This window comes from Protopterus annectens, chromosome 13.part0 (assembly GCF_019279795.1).
Source record: "Protopterus annectens isolate FY-2018-M chromosome 13.part0, PAN1.0, whole genome shotgun sequence".
Taxonomy (NCBI): Eukaryota; Metazoa; Chordata; order Ceratodontiformes; family Protopteridae; genus Protopterus; species Protopterus annectens.
Window position 1 is genome coordinate 922,108,131 of NC_056747.1, and position 19,382 is coordinate 922,127,512.

Here is a 19,382-nt window from a genome sequence, read left to right on the forward strand (position 1 = left end):
TAAGTTTATCTATGATTCTGGAGTGGGGGATGGTGTTGAAGGCCTTGGCAAGGTCCAGATAGGCTGTGCGGACTGCCTTTCCCTCGTCCACAGCTCTGGGGACTGATTCAAAGAAGTCAATCAGATTCAGGAGACAAGATCGGCCCTTCACAAACCCAAACTGGGTGGGGTCCAGTGTTTGAAGGTTGCCAATGTCTTTGTTTATAAGTTCCATGATAATGCGTTCCATGCCCTTGCAGATCAGGCTTGTCAGACTGATGGGACAGTAGTTCCCGGGATCGAAGGTGGACCCCCCCCCCCTTGTGGAGTGGGATAACTGTAGCTGTGCACCACTCAGTGGGCATGAAGCCTGAGGCGAGGCTGTGATTAAACATGACACTTAGGTGAGGTGCCAGTTCATTTTGTAGTTCATGTAGTACACAGCCTGGGATGTCATCTGGTCCCACGGATGCTGTATTCTTAGCTTTGAAGAGTGTGATTTATACCTGTGTGGCCGTGATTACCGGAATTTGGCAATCTTTTGGTATTGAGATGGGCCCTTTAGTGGGTGAGAGGGGGGAGTTGGCACTAAATCAATCTGCCAGGATATTGGCTACGGTATTTCCTTGGGATCAGTATATTTAATGCCATTCTGTTGTAGCTCAGAGCAGATCTGAGCATTACCATTTAGATTCTTGACATAACTATAGAATGCCTTGTGGTTGTCTTTGGAATCTTTGGCAATTTTATTTTCGTGACTAGCTTTTGAGGATTTTATGAGGGATCTCAGCTTCTTACTGAGGCTGGTGAGGGAGTTTTTTGTATCCTGGGATTTTTCTCTTTTCTGCAACAGTTTCTTCCTTCTGTTGTATAGTTTGTTTATAGCGGGGGACCACCAGATTGGCTTCCTTTTTTTGGAGAAGAGCATCTTGGTTCTATTTGGGATGGCATGATTCATGCACGAGTGGATGTGCTTGTACAGTGCCTTAGTGTAGGATTCTGCAGTCGAACTTTCAGATCCCGTCTACATGGGTGTCATGAAGATTGTCACTTCTGACTTCAGTAGCATGAGGTTCGCTTTGGAGAAGTTTTTTAAGGAGGTTTCCTTACTGGGGGGTGGGGATGGGATGTGGATGTCAAGGGTGATCAGACCTGACCAATGAGGGGGTATCCACTGGTGTGGAGCATCTATCTCCCATGTTGGTAATGACCAGGTCTAGGATATTGGATCCCCTGGTGGGAAAATGGATTAGATGATCCAGGGCATTGGAATTTATGAATTCCAAGAACTGTTGGGAAAAGGAGTTGGTACCAGATTAATTTTCCCAGTTAATAGCAGGGTAGTTGAAATCACCCAGTATTAGGGTGTTTGGTTGTATCTTAATATTTTCCAGTATGTTTAGAAAGGTGTAGTGAGAATCATGGGGCATGGTGGGGGTTCTGTAGCAAGCTACAATTTGGATTGCAGTCTTACCTAGTGTTAGTTGCACCTGAAGAATTTCAGATGCATTGTGTTGGGCAACTAGCCTGGAGGTATGAATATCCCTGGTGAATATGGACACTCCTCCACTTTTAGTGTTTTGGTCTTAGTTTTGTGGCCGAAAAGTGTGGTAAGAGTTGTAGCCTGGTATTGCAGGGGTGCTCTCTGGAGCCTTGAACCAGGTCTCAGTTACTGCACAGATATCAATGTTCTCCATTTTTAGGAGTTACTCGAGAGAATGCATTTTGAGGTTTAGACTTCTAGCATTGAGTAGCATTACCTTCAGATTTTGCATGCTTGTATCTGTTACAATGGTGGTTTTATCCTTTGAACCTTGCCTAAAAAAGGCGCTATAGGGGTGGCAAGAGCTTTAGCCAGTAACCTGAATCCCAAGGGTGACAGGTGCAGACCATCTCTGGCAAAGCATCATGGTTTGTCGATCATGTCTTCCCAGGCAGACAGATACTGGATCCCCTTTGAATGACACCAAAAGCTTAGCCAATTGTTGGTGTCAATCATTTTGTCCTTATACTGTGGTATCATTCTGGGCAAAGGCAGGATGCTACTCAGGGCTAGGGTCATACCTGCTTAGGCCACATGATCCAAGAGCTCTTCCATGTCGCTTTTCATGTAGTACAGGGAGGTACATCTCAAGTCATTCACTCCAGTATGGACAATGACAGAGTCGTATTTGTACTTGTTGTAGAGTGACTTGAGTGCATGCGTTATGTGGTGGATCCTGGCAACCAACAGGCAGCTGACTGTGATTTTTTCCTTGTTCAGCCTGATGAGGGGGACATCAGTGTGCCTGACTATAGAGTCACCTATGACTAAAGTGCTGTGTACATTGTCTTGCCTTAGGGGCTGTTGTTGGGTGGCACACTGGTGTTGTGAGCTATGTGTCACTTTGGTTGTGACTGGTGTTTGTTTGCATTTCAGCTTTGAAGGTCCTTGTTGCTTGGGCAGGTTAATGTTAAGGGCCTCCGCATATGTGTGTTTAGTGTTGTCCCCAACTGTTGCCAGTGATGAGAACTTAGGCTCGTTGATTATTGGTCTGGTGGTGGGTCATCACAATTACTACCTTGGAATTTCTGATACTTCAGTGAGGCTCAATGCTCCACTTGTGAGAATATAAGGATAATTAGAGACTTTGGACTGCTTTTCGTATTGTGTGTATTTTCAATGCATGAGGCATGTTAGCTGTCATTGCTGGTCAAGTCACGTCATTCTATTTAGATACATTTTCAAGTGCCCGTATACAAGTATCTGGTTTAAAATCACACATTTGTGCTAGTTTCCCGCCTTTCCTATAACTAGTCTAGTCCAGATACAGATTGCTGTATCCAGGACTGTTTATAAGCTTCTGAGCCACCAAGCCTTTCTGTGTAGGCAGGAAGCCTTCTAGCTTAGTGGAAGTGGTATGCACTAGGTAGCCTATCTACCACAAGAGGAGTGGTTTCTGGCCCAGAAATTGTAGTTTATAGGCTGTTTGGGCATTTTTTTCCATCTCTTTCAACTTTCTGGTTTAAAAGCCCACATTTGCACTTATTTGCCGCCTTTCCTGAAACTAGTCTAGTCCAGATACAGATTTGCTGTATACAGGACTCTTTGTAAGCTTCAGAGTGGTTCCACAAAAGTCTGCTCTTCAATTTTTCCCTTAGATCTGCTAGTTCTCTCCTGTCCTGCAGTTTTACTAGCTTATTAGTATAGCACTTTACCAGACTTCTTGTACCAATTATTGTGGCACACAAAAGTGCTACCAGGACTAAATTTTCTACAAGGAAACAGCTCCAGTACTTATTATTAATGCCCACACCTCCAGGCATGTCTAAAGGTCAGTTCCCTGTGCTTTCTACTATTAACCTGGTGAACTTGGGCATCCTGAGGCAATGTAACAACTGCCTCATGTACACTGACAACCATCTCCTCTTACCTTCCAACACTCAGACTTGTGAGAGATGCAGTTATACATATCCAAATTGGAAGCCACACACTCTCCAGCCAAGACCAGAATACCTGGTCAAGAGGAGAAGGTCAACACTTCCACCACACCATATGGAACACATAGCCCTCCAGAACACACACCAGCACTGCCTTCACATAAAAACAAAAACCACACACCCATATTCGCAGAGGCTCTCAATAAAAATCAACCCAAACAGCAGAGGCCTCCAAGGCAAAAACGCACTCAACCACCACAACACAACACTAATCAAGAGACACATAATTCTCCTAAACAGTGTGCCACTCAACCAAAGCCCCTAAGGCAAAACAGCATGCCCAACACACTAGTCATGGGTAACTCGATAGTGAGGAACACTGATGTCCCACTTACTAGGTTGAATAAGGAGAAAGTAACAGTCAGCTGCCTGTCAGGTGCCAGGATCCACACATAATGCACGCACTCAGGTCCCTCAACAACAGGTACAAATATGACTCTATCATTGTATATGTGGGTGTGAATGACCTGAGATGTACCTCCCTGGACTACATGAAAAGAGACATGCAGGAGCTCTTGGATTATGTAGCCCAGGCCGGTATGACCCTAGCCCTGAGCAGCCTCCTACCATCACCCAGAATGATACCACAGTGCAAGCAGAAAATGATTGATTTCAACAATTGGCTAAGTTTCTGGTGTCATTCTAAGGGGATCAAGTATCTGTCTGCCTGGGATGACATTATTGATAGACCTCAATGCTTTGCCAGAGATGGCCTGCATCTGTCACCCCTGGGCATCTGGATACTGGCCAAGGCTCTTGCCACCCCTATAGTGCCTTTTTTAGGCAGTGTTCCAAAGACTAAATTACCACTGTAACAGCTACAAACAAATGCAATCTGAGGGTCATGATGCTCATTGCTAGAAGTCTAAATCTCAAAATGCACTCACTCGAAGCACTCCTTAAAATGGAGAACATTGACATTTGTGCAGTAACAGAGACCTAGTTCAAGGCAGCAGAAAGCACCCCTGTACCACCAGGCTATAACTCATTCTACACCTTTCGGCCCCAGAACTTAGACTGAAGCTCCAAAGGCAGCATTACTGAAGCTCCAAAGGCAGTGATGTTTCCATATTCATAAAGGATGCATACACCTCCAGACTGGTAGCCCAACATAACGCATCAGAGATACTTCAGGTGCAGCTGACATTGGGTAAGACAGCAATTCAGGTTGTAGCCTGCTATAGGTCCCCAACCATGTCCCAAGACTCACACTCCATGTTCCTAAGCACCCTGAAGAATATTAGGGTTCAACCTAACACTCTCATACTGGGTGACTTCAACTACCCCTCCATTAACTGGGAAAATTACTCATGTACCAATACACTTGCCCAACTTTTCCTGGAATTCATTAATTCCAGTGCACTGGACCAGCTCATTCTTACCCCCACTGGAGGTAGCAACATCTTTGACCTGGTCATTACTAACATGGGTGACTGTTGCTCTGCACCAATAGTCAACTCCTCCCTGGTTAGATCCAACCACAAACTAATCACCTTGGAAATCCACATCACTCCACTCGCCCCACAAAGGTAACCACCATGAGAAACTTCTCCAAAGCTAACTTTGGGCTCCGAAAAACAGAGATGGCTAACTTCACGGCATGCATGCAAATGGAGAATAGTTGCATGACCACCGAATCATACACCAATGCACTGTATGAACACGTACACAAATGCATGGATCTCACCATACCCAATAGAACCAAGACGGTCTCCTCCAAAAAAAGGAAGCTAATTTGGTGGTCCTCTGCCAAAAGCAAACTCTACAACAGAAGGAGGAAACTGATGTGAAATAAGGTGAAGTCTCAAGACTGGAAAAACTCCCTTAGCAGCCTCAACAAAAAGTTGAGATCCCTCATCAAATCCTCTAAAGCTAGCTATGAAAACAGAATTGCAGCAGATAGTAAAGACAACCACAAGACCTTCTATAGTTATGTAAAGAATCTCCACAGCAATACCCAGATTTGCTCTGAGCTACTGCACAATAGTACCTCCTATACCGAGCCAAAAACCCACCCCGACTAAAACACCCTGTTCACCCAAAACAAATCTCAGTTACCCCATCTTCACCTTCAACCCAGTGCCAACCAAAATCATACAAAAATTACTCCTAAAACTTAGGCCAGCCTCTACAGCCGATGATAATATACCTTCCGAATATCTGCAACTAGCAGTTGAAGCAATAATCTACCTCGTCTCCATATTAATAAACAGATCTATCTCAGAGTGCAAAGTACCCCATCTTTGGAAAATATCACATATTACACCACTGCACAAAGGGAGTCCCTCCATAGAACTTAGTAACTATGAACCCATAGCTATATTATTCCCCCTATCAAAACATCTAGAGAAGGTTGTCCACATGCAACTGATAAAGTACCTCTTAGAAAACAGATTACTATCCACTCAACAACATGGTTTCAGACCCTTTCATAGCACCACCACTGCACTTACATCATTCACTAATACTGTCAATAACCACAGAAACAATGGACTGCTAGTATCTGCAACTCTCTTAGACTTATCTAAAGCCTTTGACATGGTCAACCATGAAAAACTGCTTCATACACTAACCACCCTAAATCTCAGCTTCTCTACTATTTCTTGGTTTAAGAGCTACCTAGATGGTAGGCAACAAGCTGTAAAATGTCAAAATCAGCTCTCTCCCTTATTGCCTGTCTCTCTAGGGGTACCCCAAGGCTCCATCCTGGGTCCTCTACTCTTCACCCTATTTACTAATCAACTACCATCCACCATACCCAAAGCCTCAATAGTCCAATATGCAGATGATACCACCATTATCTGTGCAGCCAACTCCCTTGACCACCTCCTCTCCCTAATACAAGAATGCTTTTCCCTGGCAGAAACATGGATCACTAACCAAAACCTCATTCTAAATCCAGCCAAAACTAAATTACTCCTCTTCAGCCCTTACAGATCTCCACCCTCTTTATCTAACTTTTCAATCTCCTCTCATAACAACACCACTATCACACCCAGCAATCACACCAAACTGCTAGGCCTTGAAATTGACAATAGCCTTAAATTTGACATTCATATCTCCCAGACCATAAAAAGAGTCCACATAAAAATGGGCCTACTCTATTGCAACAAACAGTTACTCACCAGTCACTGTAAGGTTACCACATCCAGGACACTCCTCCTATGACCCTACTTTACGCCTCCTCCGTGCTTACCAATTTCCATAAAAATGAGCTCAACAAACTAGATAGCTGCTACAATAAAATAGCCAGATTCGCCAGAAGATCACCTTCTAGAACCCACCATTGTGAAAGCCTCAAAAAACTCAACTGGCGAGAACTCCCCCTGACCCTTCAAGTCAAACAACTAGCACTTGCTCACAAAGTACTACATCATCCAGGCAACACACCAGCACTGCAGCAACTACTCCAGCCTTACACCACTACCAGATCCCTGAGATCAAGTACCCAACACCTCCTTAAGGTAACAAACTTTAAAAATGAGGCAGGTAGCTCCGTTTATAGCCACTTCGTCTGTAAAATCTGGAACTCCCTTCTAGCCCACATAATAAATAACAACTCCACCACCCAGTTCAAAAAACTATTCAAAACACACTTCCTGAATCACAGATTATGTACGTGTACTACCACTGGATAGTAACTCGTATGTCTCTGTTTCCAGCAACTAGAGTAACAGCTTATCGACTGCTTTTGTAATGTCTGCATGTGGTAATAGTATCACTGAACACTGTAAAGAAACCTAAAGGACATAGCATGTCTCTCGTTTGTAGAAATGAGTTATGGAACTTATCTACTCTATCTTCCTACTATACTTGCTGTTAAACATCTCTGTAAGATGTTATTAATGTAGCCTGTAAATGTTGGCAAATATACCCTTTGTTTAACGCAATATCTTATACGTACTATACTTCTATTAGAAGTATAAAGATTGTGTACTCTATGCTTTGTTTAATTGAACCTTTTGGTTAACATGTCTTTCTCATGTTAATGATTTTACTGCTCTGGAGCTTTTCTCTCCTGGCCTCCACTGAAAATGGACATATATCCAGTTGGACTCTCCCGGTTAACAAATATAAAATAAATAAAATAAAAATAAATAACCAGATATTGTCAATATACTGGCTGACAGATTCAATGCTAACATTACCCCTCTCTCCCCCACAAAGGACCAATCACAATACCAGTAGATTGCCAGGCACCCAGTATTACTACTGCACAGAATAAGACAGCACTGTCCAAAGCCAATACTACAGCTTCTATGGGACCTGACAATATCCCTGGCTGTGTTCTACATGAACTACAGAGTGAACTGGCACCTCAGCTATGTGCCCTGTTCAATCACAGCCTCACTTCAGGCTTTGTCCCTACCGAATGGTACACTTCTACAGTCATCCCTCTCCACAAAGGAGGAGCGACTACAGACCTGGAAATTATCGCCCAATTAGCCTGATGAATCTGATATGCAAAGCTATGGAACACATCATCATGTACCTAATAAACAAGGGTATAGGGAATCTCCAAACTCTGGATCCTACACAGTTTGTTTTTGTGAAGGATAGATCATGCCTGCTCAACTTTGTAAACTTCTTTGAGTCAGTCACCAGAGCTGTGGATGAAAGCAAGGTGGTTCATACAGCCTACCTTGATTTGCCCAAGGCCTTTGATACCATTCCCCACTCAGGAATCATAGAAAAACTCACTAATCTAAGCATCAACCCCTATTTCATTAGGTGGGTTGTAAACTGGCTCACAGATAGAACCCACAGTGTGAAAGTAGCTGACTCCAAGTCAGACTGTTGACCAGTCATGAGTGGAGTCATACAGGGTTCAGTCCTGAGTCCTCTCCTGTTTGGTATCTCCTTTTCTGAAGTCCAGGCCAACATGAATGTTCGCAGACAATTGCAAGTTGGGAGTTATTATTAACTTCCCAAGTGATGCTGACATTCTACAGAAAGGCCTCAATGACATCAATGACTGGTGTCAGAACCATGGCCTTAAGCTCAATGTCAAAAAAATGTGTTGTCATTCCCCTTGGAAAAAACCCAGTTCCCTTAAATTACCACATTGATGGTAGTCCACTGAACACAGAAGGTGTTATAAGAGATCTGGGAACACAGGTTGACAGCAACCGTTCTTTTGACTACCACGTTGACACTGTGGTCAGAAAGCCATTCTATGTAGCACATTTCATTACAAAGGGTTTTGCATCCAGGAAGAAAGAGGTCATTGTCTCCCTCTACTCTTCCCTCATTAGGCCAATCATCAAGTACAATGCCCTATTTGGCATGTACCTCACTAGACACCTGCAACAACTTGCGAGGCCGCAAAAGTACCTCACAAAGAGGATCCTAGACCTTAAACACTTGTCCTATATGGACAGACTCAAAAAACTCCAACTATTCTGTCTCATATTGCCTACTTAGAGGCGATCTCTGCTTGACTTACAAAGCCATGTCTGACTCAGCTCTGTAAGGAATGTTCCATCTAAAGAAATCCCAATCCCTCCGCACTACACTCTCCAGAGACCTCAACCTCATTACCACAATCAACAGGACATGCTGGAGGGAGAGGTTCATAACCCAGAGACTGCCCATGCTATGGAATAGACTTCCCACACATGTCAAACAGAGCACCTCACTGGCCCTCTTCAAGAGAAATCTTAATGAGTGGATGGGAAATAGAAAATCCACCCCAGGGATCACTCCAGTGGCTCTACTCGACAGAGGCACTAGGAACTAAGGTTGGGTGGCATGATGCCTGGGTAATCCTATGGGCTAGGCTTATAAAGACACCAGGGCCATTAGCCTAGTCCACACCTATGAACCTATGGATAGTATCCTAATTACTGGCCATACAATTTACATAACTTAGAAGACATTTTGCAAAGAGTGGAGAATGTACAAATGCAAATTCAGAAAAATAAACAAGCTTTTTAACAGAAATACAATACGTGGGGCAAGTAGTTAATCCACATTAGTTACTTTATATGATATATCTCAATAACAAGTTAGCTCTGTACAAAGCATTAAGTCTGCTTCCACATGTTTCCTGTAGTAAATTTACAAATAAATAAGATATTTTATCCTGCATGGAATAAAGTAAAAATAAAAATTGTGAAAGCTCTATCTCCTGCAAGTGTTGCCAAGGTATTATTTCTGAGCTGAAAAGTATATTTGGCTTTGCTTAATTATTATAACAGTTTTTCCAAAATGTAACCACCATTCTTTTTTATGTAAAAAGCCTAGTAATATTAATCCTCCTCTGGTGCCAGAGTTAGAAGCTTTTTTAAAAACAACAGAATGTGATATTAGGGGTTTACTTAATTCCAAACCAGATGCTGCATTTCATAATTTAAATGTAAATGAGAAAGACCAGTTTTTAAAAGACCAATTGTTGCTAGTCAAGGGAGTATAACATAAGTTATAGTGATTTTTGTAGATGAAGATCTACAAAAATTAGTATGCAAAAGTGGCTCTTTTAACAAAGATTCTTTTGATTTTTATTAAAAGTACTTCTGAGACTAAAATAGATGATAATATTTTTTTAGTAACAGCAGACATTATGTTTCTGTATACTGTTATTTCTAATGGAGAAGGAGTGGAAATAGTAAATAAAGAATTATACTGTATTAATATATTTTCTGTTCAACAGATAAGGTTATTTACTGAAATGCTGGATGTTATTTTGTCTTATTTTTTTTTTAATTTGATAATTTTTTTCAACAAGTTAATAGCATAGCAAAGGGAGCTGTGATGGCTACCAGTTATGCAAACATGTTTATGACTGGTTGGGAAAAGGAATATGTATATAAATCCAAGAATTTCAAGTGCGTGCTTTTATATAAGACTTTTATCATTGACATGTTTATTTTATAGAAAGGTGATATTTTAGAGTTAAATATTTTTTGTTTATCTCACTAATGTTTCAGCTTATTTAACATTTAGTTTGAAAGTGGATGTAAAAAGTATTAATTTCTTCGATGTTACAGTTTATAAACATGCAGAAAAAGGGTGTATTAAATGTCAAAATGCATATGAAAGATGTTCAAAATAATGCCTATTTGCATTTTCAAAGCATCCACCATGCTAAGTTGAAAGAAAATATAGTAAAGGGGCAATTTATTAGGGCAAGCAGACTGACTGATGAGTCGAAGATTTTTATTAATGAATGCATTGTTGCAGCAGAAGTTTGAGAGGAGAGGATATCCCAAGCTTCTAGTAGGTAAGCTGTTCTGTGAAAGAAATAAAAAAAAGAGAAGTGGAATTTAAACATGTTAGTGTAAATAACGGTAAAATTTGCAATTTGGTTAAGAGGCAGGTTAGAAAAGATTTTATTACAGCTTGCCTTTTGAGTAATTCTATATATGAGAGAAAGATCAGAGAACTTATCAGGAATAATTGGAGATTCCTTATGAATTTTCCTGATTTAAGAGGGGCAATTGGGGATATTCTGATGTTTGTTAATAAAGAAGGTTGGAATCTTAAAGATTTGTTTTCTAGCAATCCCAATTATAAATCTGAAAGTTTGAATGTGGCAATGTTTCAATGTCAGTCTTGCAATTATTTCAAGTTTGTTATTGAAGGTCCTTGAGTTTTTGTCAGAAGTAAGAATTTTTGTATTCAGTTGAATAACAAATGCACTTATAAATCTAAATATGTGGTACATATTAGTTTCTGCCTAATTTGTCATGCATTTTATATAGGCAGAACTATTAGAGAGTTTAGTGTCAGGATTTATGAGCATTTGCATGCTGTTGATAAACTTGATATAGACAATGTTTTGGTTAAACATATTTTAAATGATCATTCAGATGTTATTGAGATTAGTGTAAACAGAAATTATTTTATGGTTAGCATGACTGATTATGTTAAGAACTATGGACACAGGTCTGAGGAGGAAGATGAATTCGAATGGAAGGAATCCTGCTGGTAGGTTAGTTTAGATGTCTACAGGTTCCCAGGTTTGAATGACAAAGAAAATGTTAAACTTGTGTTAAACAGGAAAAGGTTAAAGCATTGACTTTATTAATCATTTAATACTAATTATTAAATTATGTATTTAAATGTTGGAGTGATGCAATGGTGATGGTCTGATGAAGTTCTAGTTTGAGTGAAAGTACTTACCACTCTCCCAATAAAGATTTTTGCTTTTAGTTTTGCCTAGTTTTATTAACAGCTGAAGCTAAGACAAAGTTTTGGTATACCAATATTAAATGAACATTTTTTGAGTAATGAATCTTATTTTCTAGAATGCAATTTGAAGGCATTACAAAGAGATATTGAATTTACCTTGTAAGTCCTGTTCTCCTTCATACTGCCATTTATAGCCTAGTTGGGAGGGTGATACAGACTTTAGAAGAAGGCATGCAAAAAGAAAACGAGACTGTGGAAATAAAACTAAATAAAACTAAAAAGATTTAAAAAAATAGGCCAAGATGATTTTTACACTTAGCGGTTAACTCCCAAATAGATTCATACTGTTCATTCATGTTACAACACAACATTCCTTTTCTTCCAGCAGTGTATTAATAAGGCTTTCATTCTTTTGACAGTTTTGTTCAGCTCATAGATGTTGTTGATTAAGTACACTTAAGTCAATGTTAACTTCAACAATGCATATCTTTGCCTATAGCCCTTTGAGTTTCTGACTGATTAATGTGAAATCACTTTCATTTATGGTTTCAGATTTATTTTGTTGTGGAAGCAGTGAGCCATTTAAAAGTATCCTTTAATAAAACCACATAAAATTCATTTAGCGCTTTCATCTGAACTGGACTTTCCTCAGAATAGGTGACAAAACCCCTAAAAACACTCCCATTAAATCAAATCCCATTGGATGAAACAAGGCAGCAGCATTAACTTAACAATTAAAATGAGAAATTAAAATCAGTGTTGATTTCTTAAAGTGGCAGATAAGGAATATGTATAAAAACTGCTGACAAGAACAAGTTCAGTACTGAAAATAACATGTAATACTTAAAATATGCCAAAATACAATGTATGAAAAAATGTTAAAGTTCAAATAAAACCTATTGTCTAAAAGTCTAGGACTGAACAATACGTTCAAAAGGCACAATATATAAATTACACAAGGAAAACAACAACAATGACAATGCAACTTGTTGTAAACTAACAAACCACATATAATAAATGTACTTAAGACACAATACAGACCCTACAGGAGTTAAATCATTTAAACTGTGAATGTTGATAGAGTCTGGCCTTTTCATTATTGAGAGCTCAACATTTGTTGACAGTTCTTGACATCATTCTGAGTGTCTTAGAGCTACACCTTTAGTAACTTGCTCTCAGCTTGCATATCCTTATACTTTAGGTCATACAGAGTACTGCTAACATTGTTTAGCTCCTGATACAATTTTCCTTTTTTCTGTGTAAACACACGTTGTGTGCTTGGGGCTAAAATTTTTCTTTTGTCTTTTAAATTCCAATACCAGTTCACTTTGTTGCTAAATAGAGTCTGGGAATGCAGATTGATTCAAATATTCACTGCATTAAACAATACAGAAAGTATGTGATTTGTCAAACAAACAGTAGCTGAGTAGGCAGCTGAAACAGAAAAGAGAGAAAACCAAAGATTTGTGTCTGGCAGAGTGTGCGAGCAGAGCAGGAGAAGAGTTCCTGTAAATAAAATAAACTCTTACACTTTACCAAAGCAAGTCATTTACCTATGTTCCATAGCTGAAACAAAAAAAGAGTTCATATAAACCTGTGTAATCAGCAAACAATATAAATCAAAGTGAATATTAAAAAAATGAACAGGTGCACCTTTCAGAGATTCTCAAAGAAATTATACAGAATACTGCCATTCTAACTGAATGAAGTTAACAACCTGAAAGGATAAAACAGGTACTAAAATGTCATATTGTAGGGAGCACAGAGCATATTGTGAAAAGAATAGGGCTTCAGTGAGAGACAAATGCTTCTCAGAATTGCAACCCCAAAAGGGCATTCTGAGGTAAAAAAAGTTATCAAATAATAAAATAATGCTAACAACTAAAAATAATGCAAGACCAACTGCAGAGAAAGCCAAGATAGAAAAACAAACATGTTTTTTCAGTTTTATTTATTTATTTGTTTCATTTGGTAACAAGAATAAGTGGCTGATTCAAAGGGATTCATTTCAGCCACTGCCCTGGAGAAAAAAGCAATACAGAAAATAATAATTTGCATTTCAAATCTGTACAATGTGAGAACCACCATAAAGTGACATGGTGATACAGTTATGTGCATCATAGCTTTCACATTTGCTAAGAAACATTGCAGAACTTATATATTACACATTGCAAACTCAGTGGATTCATTACAGTATCAGCTTTTAACCACAGTGCCTTTAAAAGGCTTTTGTATGTCGCTGTAATGATTTGGACATAATCTATGCCAGAAAGCCTCAGGTATCTCAGTCTTCTTGCTGTAATATGAAAGTTTTCAAATTCTGCATGTTCATGTGGATTGCTGCCATTCCATTATTAGTTTAACTTAAATTTTGCATTGAAACGACAAAGTCAGCAATGGATCTTGAGCTAACGAGCTAAGAAATATCTATGGAAGTGCCGGTCACTAGAACAACCACATCTTCTGTCTTTATTTAGATGCTGAATTCAACAGTTTGGGTCTTGCCAGAAATAAAAAGCTGGTGCTCAGACTTGTCTTATGACTTTGGAAAGAACTGACTTTTCATACTTCCTGTACAACCTCACTTCTCTCTTCCATAAGTATTTAAATGTTCTGTAGGGGTAAACATGGCAGATACAGAAATGAGCTAGGTACTTATCTGATAACTAGTTAATGGCACTACTGGATCACTGGTCCTCACACTGAGGGCTTATACCAGCAAAATAACACTCTCAGGAATACATCCCTGGATCTGTAATTATTGTTGCAGCTTGTGAATCCAGAAATAAAGTGAGGAAATTATTTCAATTATGAGAAAGTGTATTCTTGCAGTTTTTTTATTACTGCTTTCTTTTGTGAACCGTGGAAGGATAGAAAATTTGTATAATTTATTGGGAACAAAGGTGTTGCAGAGAAGTGTGGGGTACATGGTCTAAAATTAAACATAGCATTTGGTCTGCACAACTCCAGAGGTTGCAATTTGCAGGGATAAATATTGCATGAGTTCTGGATTTCAGTCAGCTTCAGGGAAATCTACCCCTTTCTTTAATTTCAGTGTTAATGTGGGCAAAGAGTGACCTACTGGTGACTTAAAGACTAGTAAGTAGGGGATTCAGGGCCTTGAGCAAACTAAAACAAGTTAGTGGATAAGTGGATAACATGACACACAGTTTGCTTAAAAGAAAACTCCTCCCTCTGATGTTGTTAAGCTTTTCCCAGGCTTATTTCACCTATATGCTGTTCAGTGCTTGAAAACCTTCAACAATTTTCAAGCATTTTTACTTCCTGTTTTCCTTTAGAGATCATGCAGGTCTCAGCATTTTGCCCCTATTCAAATCTCACACCATTTCAGAAAGGAATTTGTCTCAGCCTGAATGACCTTGTCTTTCAAAAAGAAATGCTGAAGAATATAGAGCTGGCCTCTACCAACAATTTTACATCACAAAACTGTATTACTGAGGTTAGCAAACAACTACAACCAGCTAAAGTGTGACTATTTCTCTAAGGAGTTAATTGCTGAAGAAATTTTTACATGAAAAAAGTGATGAGCTATCCCCATTGTTATATGAGCAAATTGGTAATTGTTTTTATTTTTGGTGAGTGAAATCTTGCTTTTATTTCTTTAACTACAATATTAAACACAATAGCAAACCTACATGAGGCTGCTGGCCGTAACAATAGCAAGGCTTCACAGCACAAATACTGATGTTTTAGTGGTCAGTATAATGACCACATTCAAGTTGTAGATCAGAACTGAGATTCCACTCTTTAACTGACAGAATTTTATAAAACATCGTATGCTATGATGTAATAAATAATATGAGTAGCAATGCAACAATACAAGTGAAACAAAGTCGTGCAACAAGACATCAATGCCTAAGTAAAAATAAATGTCTGTACCTCCGACATTTGAGAATTGTAAGCTATTCGTGCTAACCTTACAGGAAAGTGCTGTGTTGTGAGATCTCACATAAGATGACGAGTCAAACTATGCCTCTAGAGTACACTGACAAGTCTAATGCCAAGGGACAACATGAAGAAGATTCTGAGAACTTCTGAAGGATTGAACGTAGCCTACGAAAATTCTATAGTTCATTTACTTATTTATTTTTTGACAAGGATAGCGTGCTGATCCGAGTAGATGATTTTCTAGCTCAGCCTGGGATTTGTCACAAAAAAAACAAACAAACCAACAAAGCCATATAACAAGTAGAGTGCACAATTACTTATATGAAGGTGTCAATAAAGAGGATTATTTGATGAGATCTCTGTGGTAGAGATGAAAGAGCTTATATCTGTGCTCTTTTATTTTTTCATGTCATTTTAAAGTGTTAAACACTCTGCCAGTGCTGGACAGCCTAATATTTGTTTGGTTTTAGTATTTATTCTTATCGTTTGTTACACGCTTGGATTTATTTTATTAAATAAGAGAATTAATAATTGACAGTTATGCTACATTGATGATTTAGGTATTCACACCACATAACCAGGCAATAATCTGTCTAACAGTAGGTGACACAATAACAGTGATAGCATTTAGTAGGAGAACATCATGTAAGCTAAATACATAGACTGCAGTTTGCTAATAAGATAATATTATGTGAGCTAAATACATATATTACAAGCAAGTTTCCAGCATTTAGTTTAGATGATTTGCTTTGCTGAGACTTTAAATTAACTGTGAAAACATCAGGAGAAGTTAATTACTGCCACAAATCAGGATAATTCAGGGGAAAAATAAGATGGCTGGTGCCCAAAGCTATGTAAGATGCCTGCCTTTCATAGTACTGCTATTTTAAGTAAGTGACAGAGGTAATACATCCTGATTCCTTATGACAGTATAAAATATAGATATCTAACTTGGGAGACAGAAAATGAAGCTGTAGTCAAGCTTGCACCTAATTTGCTGGCCCCATGATGGCTATATTGTGATGCAACATAATAAAATAAAAAATAGAGTGCTTAATAGAAATTCTGATGCATTACAATAGCATAGGATATCAAGCTACAATGGAAAAAAAAAATATGCATGGAATTTTAAGGTTGACTTTCTTTTAAAAATATTGAGGATGAATTAGATGGTGAAACTTCAGTTTATGTATTCCAGCTGCCCACTTACAATACAAAATCCAGGAAATATAAACTGTTTGTATGACACCATTTATACAAGTTATTTTGTAACCCTACTTAATTTGCAGCTGATATTTTCATAAGTAGACCCCTCCATGCTACAGGTGTGTTTCTGTTACATATGGAACATAGCAACATGTATCTTGGTCTTGAAGCTGAAATCATACAAATTTGAGTGGAAAGACTGCACATGTATATTGTGGGTCATGTGTGTGTGTCTGTGTGTGCGTGTGTGTGTGTGTGTGTGTGTGTGTGTGTGTGTGTGTGTGTGTGTGTGTGTGTGTGTGTGTGCGCGTGTTAAACTCATCATATTTTGAAATTTCAGATGATGTTTATGTGGCTACTTTGTCTACTGCATAAACAAAATATTTTAGTGATTACAAAACAAGTTCCTGTCATGCCCGCCTTCAGAGATAATTTTATTATACATTTTCTTTCATTTTTTTACATGGCAGCAGAGCATGCTGCAAACAAACAGAAATATTCTTGCATATTCCTTTCGGAAATTCTGGTTCAGAAGTCCATACAGGAGACCATTAAGGCAACCATTGAAGTAGGCCATGAAGTAAGTTACAGAAAAGAACCAAGCTGGTATATTAGGTGCCACCTTTGTAGGGTTAATAGCTACTGCTAAAGCAGTGAAATTCAGGGGGCCCCAGCAAACAGCAAAAATTACAAATACCATAAACATTGAAAAGAAATTGCGTATCTCGTGTGGTTTCAGTTTTTGTTTGCTGTCTTGTCTGACACGGTATCTAACAGCAATCACAAGGGCCCAAATCCTTATATAGCAGAATACAACAATAATTATAGGAACTATAAAATGGATGGTCACAGTGACAATGGTGAATGTTGAGCTCACAGTCTGTGCTAAAACACAGCTGTATATCCGTGGATCATACTGAAGTGCATCAATACAGAGAGTCGGTAAAACTGCAGCAACGGCCAGCAGCCATGTCAGCCCAACACAGACATATGTATTTTTTAAACTGTATAATTTGTCATATAGCTTGCTGTGGCAGATAAAACAATATCTGTTGATGGCGATTGCAGTAATGTTGAACACTGATCCTACAACACTCAAGCCCAGAACAAATCCATTTGCCTTACAATGCATGTCTCCTAATATCCACCCATTCTGGAACATAGCAAGCAAGGACAGAGGATATGGGTACACAGCCATTAAAAGATCAGATACAGCTAAGCTGACAACAAAGATGTTACCTGCAAGAATGGGAGAAAATCGTATAAGATTTAATCCATATAGCATATTTTCCATTTTAATGTATGTTTTCAGTTTTAAAAACAATATTTGATTTAAGACACATTCAATATGTTCCATTTTGCTAAGCATTTTCACTTTTAGTGAATTGTCTCTCATTTGCAGACCACGTCTCAATTCTAATGAATGAATGCTGCTTAGGGTAACCTGCACCTTTTCCTCCAATTTTCATATGAATTTTCTGTGGGTATTACATTCCCTTCTCATCAATCAGTGATATTCTGGTTGAGTTAATTGGCTGCCATAAAATTGTTCCAAGGTTTGCAATGCAGAGTTTTCTCCAGCATTTCCCATGTACACAAGACATTTGGCTGAATGAAATGAACGTAGTTAGCAAAATGAGAAAAAATAATAATTTTGTTTGTTCTCTGAAGGGCTTCTGCATACCAAGATTAATTTTACTGAAGCACTAAAGAAACTCTTAAGTCAGTGTTTCCTTTTCCCGCATAATAAAACAAGACATTTTAAGAGTCTTTTAAGTTAATTTTACTGATGCATTTTATGCAAGTTGCATAATTTATTAGAAGTAAATTATGTATGAAGAAGTTTAAAATGTAATGTAAAGAGGCATTTCTTTGCAGAATGATAAGCTATGGATCAGGTGACCTGCAATGGCAAACAAAGTTGTTGGATTTCAACACTGCATGAAAAGGCTTTGTGGATTGCTTCTGTAAACAGAATGTCAAATCGCAGATTAAGTACAAGGACCTATGATACTGAAAGCTATTAAGGAAATAGGCAATAAGGTCAGCCCAAACCATACTCATCTACTTCTTTGTCAGTTTTCTATTTTCTGAAAGGATGTGTGATCTGGTAGATTGACCGTGTTTATTCTCTTGCTTTGCTTATGCTAAATAGTCCAAACATTGCAACTTGGTTTCACATAAGAGATCTAGTTCTGTCTGTTATCAAAAGAAAAAGATGAATGAAAATGAGATGATATTGGCTTGATTTTCTAACATACCTTAAAAACTGAGATATTAAATAAATGAAAAGTAATGTCGGCATTTAAAGAGGGGGTCATTTCACAGAAAGAACAGTTGTGTAAGTTAAACTTAGCATAGCAGTTGGTGTTTGAATGATCCCTGCTGCAGTAACCCTAGCTATACGGGTTTTAATCTGTCAAGGATATAATAGCCGGCCAGCTTCCAAAGCATCAAGGTACCTTACATGTGCCTAAACTATCAGGCAGCTTGAGCTGAGATGAGCTGACTATAAGACAAGTTTAGGTGCCAAGCCCTTCAGACCTTTGAGAGAGGGAGGTTGAGCCCTGAAAGAACAAGACATTGAACAACAAAAAATAAATGCCCACAACCTGGCACAAAAAAAGCAAACCAAAAAATAAGGGAAATGTAGAGAAAGAGACGCTACTGCAGCA

The 19,382-nt window shown here is 38.7% G+C and overlaps 1 protein-coding gene across 1 annotated transcript in view; it reads right to left on the reverse strand.

Annotated features, from left to right (window-relative positions):
• LOC122787985 (D(5)-like dopamine receptor) overlaps nucleotides 1-19,382 on the reverse strand; it is a 114,847-nt gene that overhangs the window by 78,849 nt on the left and 16,616 nt on the right. Inside the window, exon 2 of the mRNA XM_044054912.1 lies at nucleotides 17,171-17,946. Within this exon, the coding sequence (XP_043910847.1) occupies nucleotides 17,171-17,946 (776 nt within the window). The remainder of the gene's footprint in view (nucleotides 1-17,170; nucleotides 17,947-19,382) is intronic.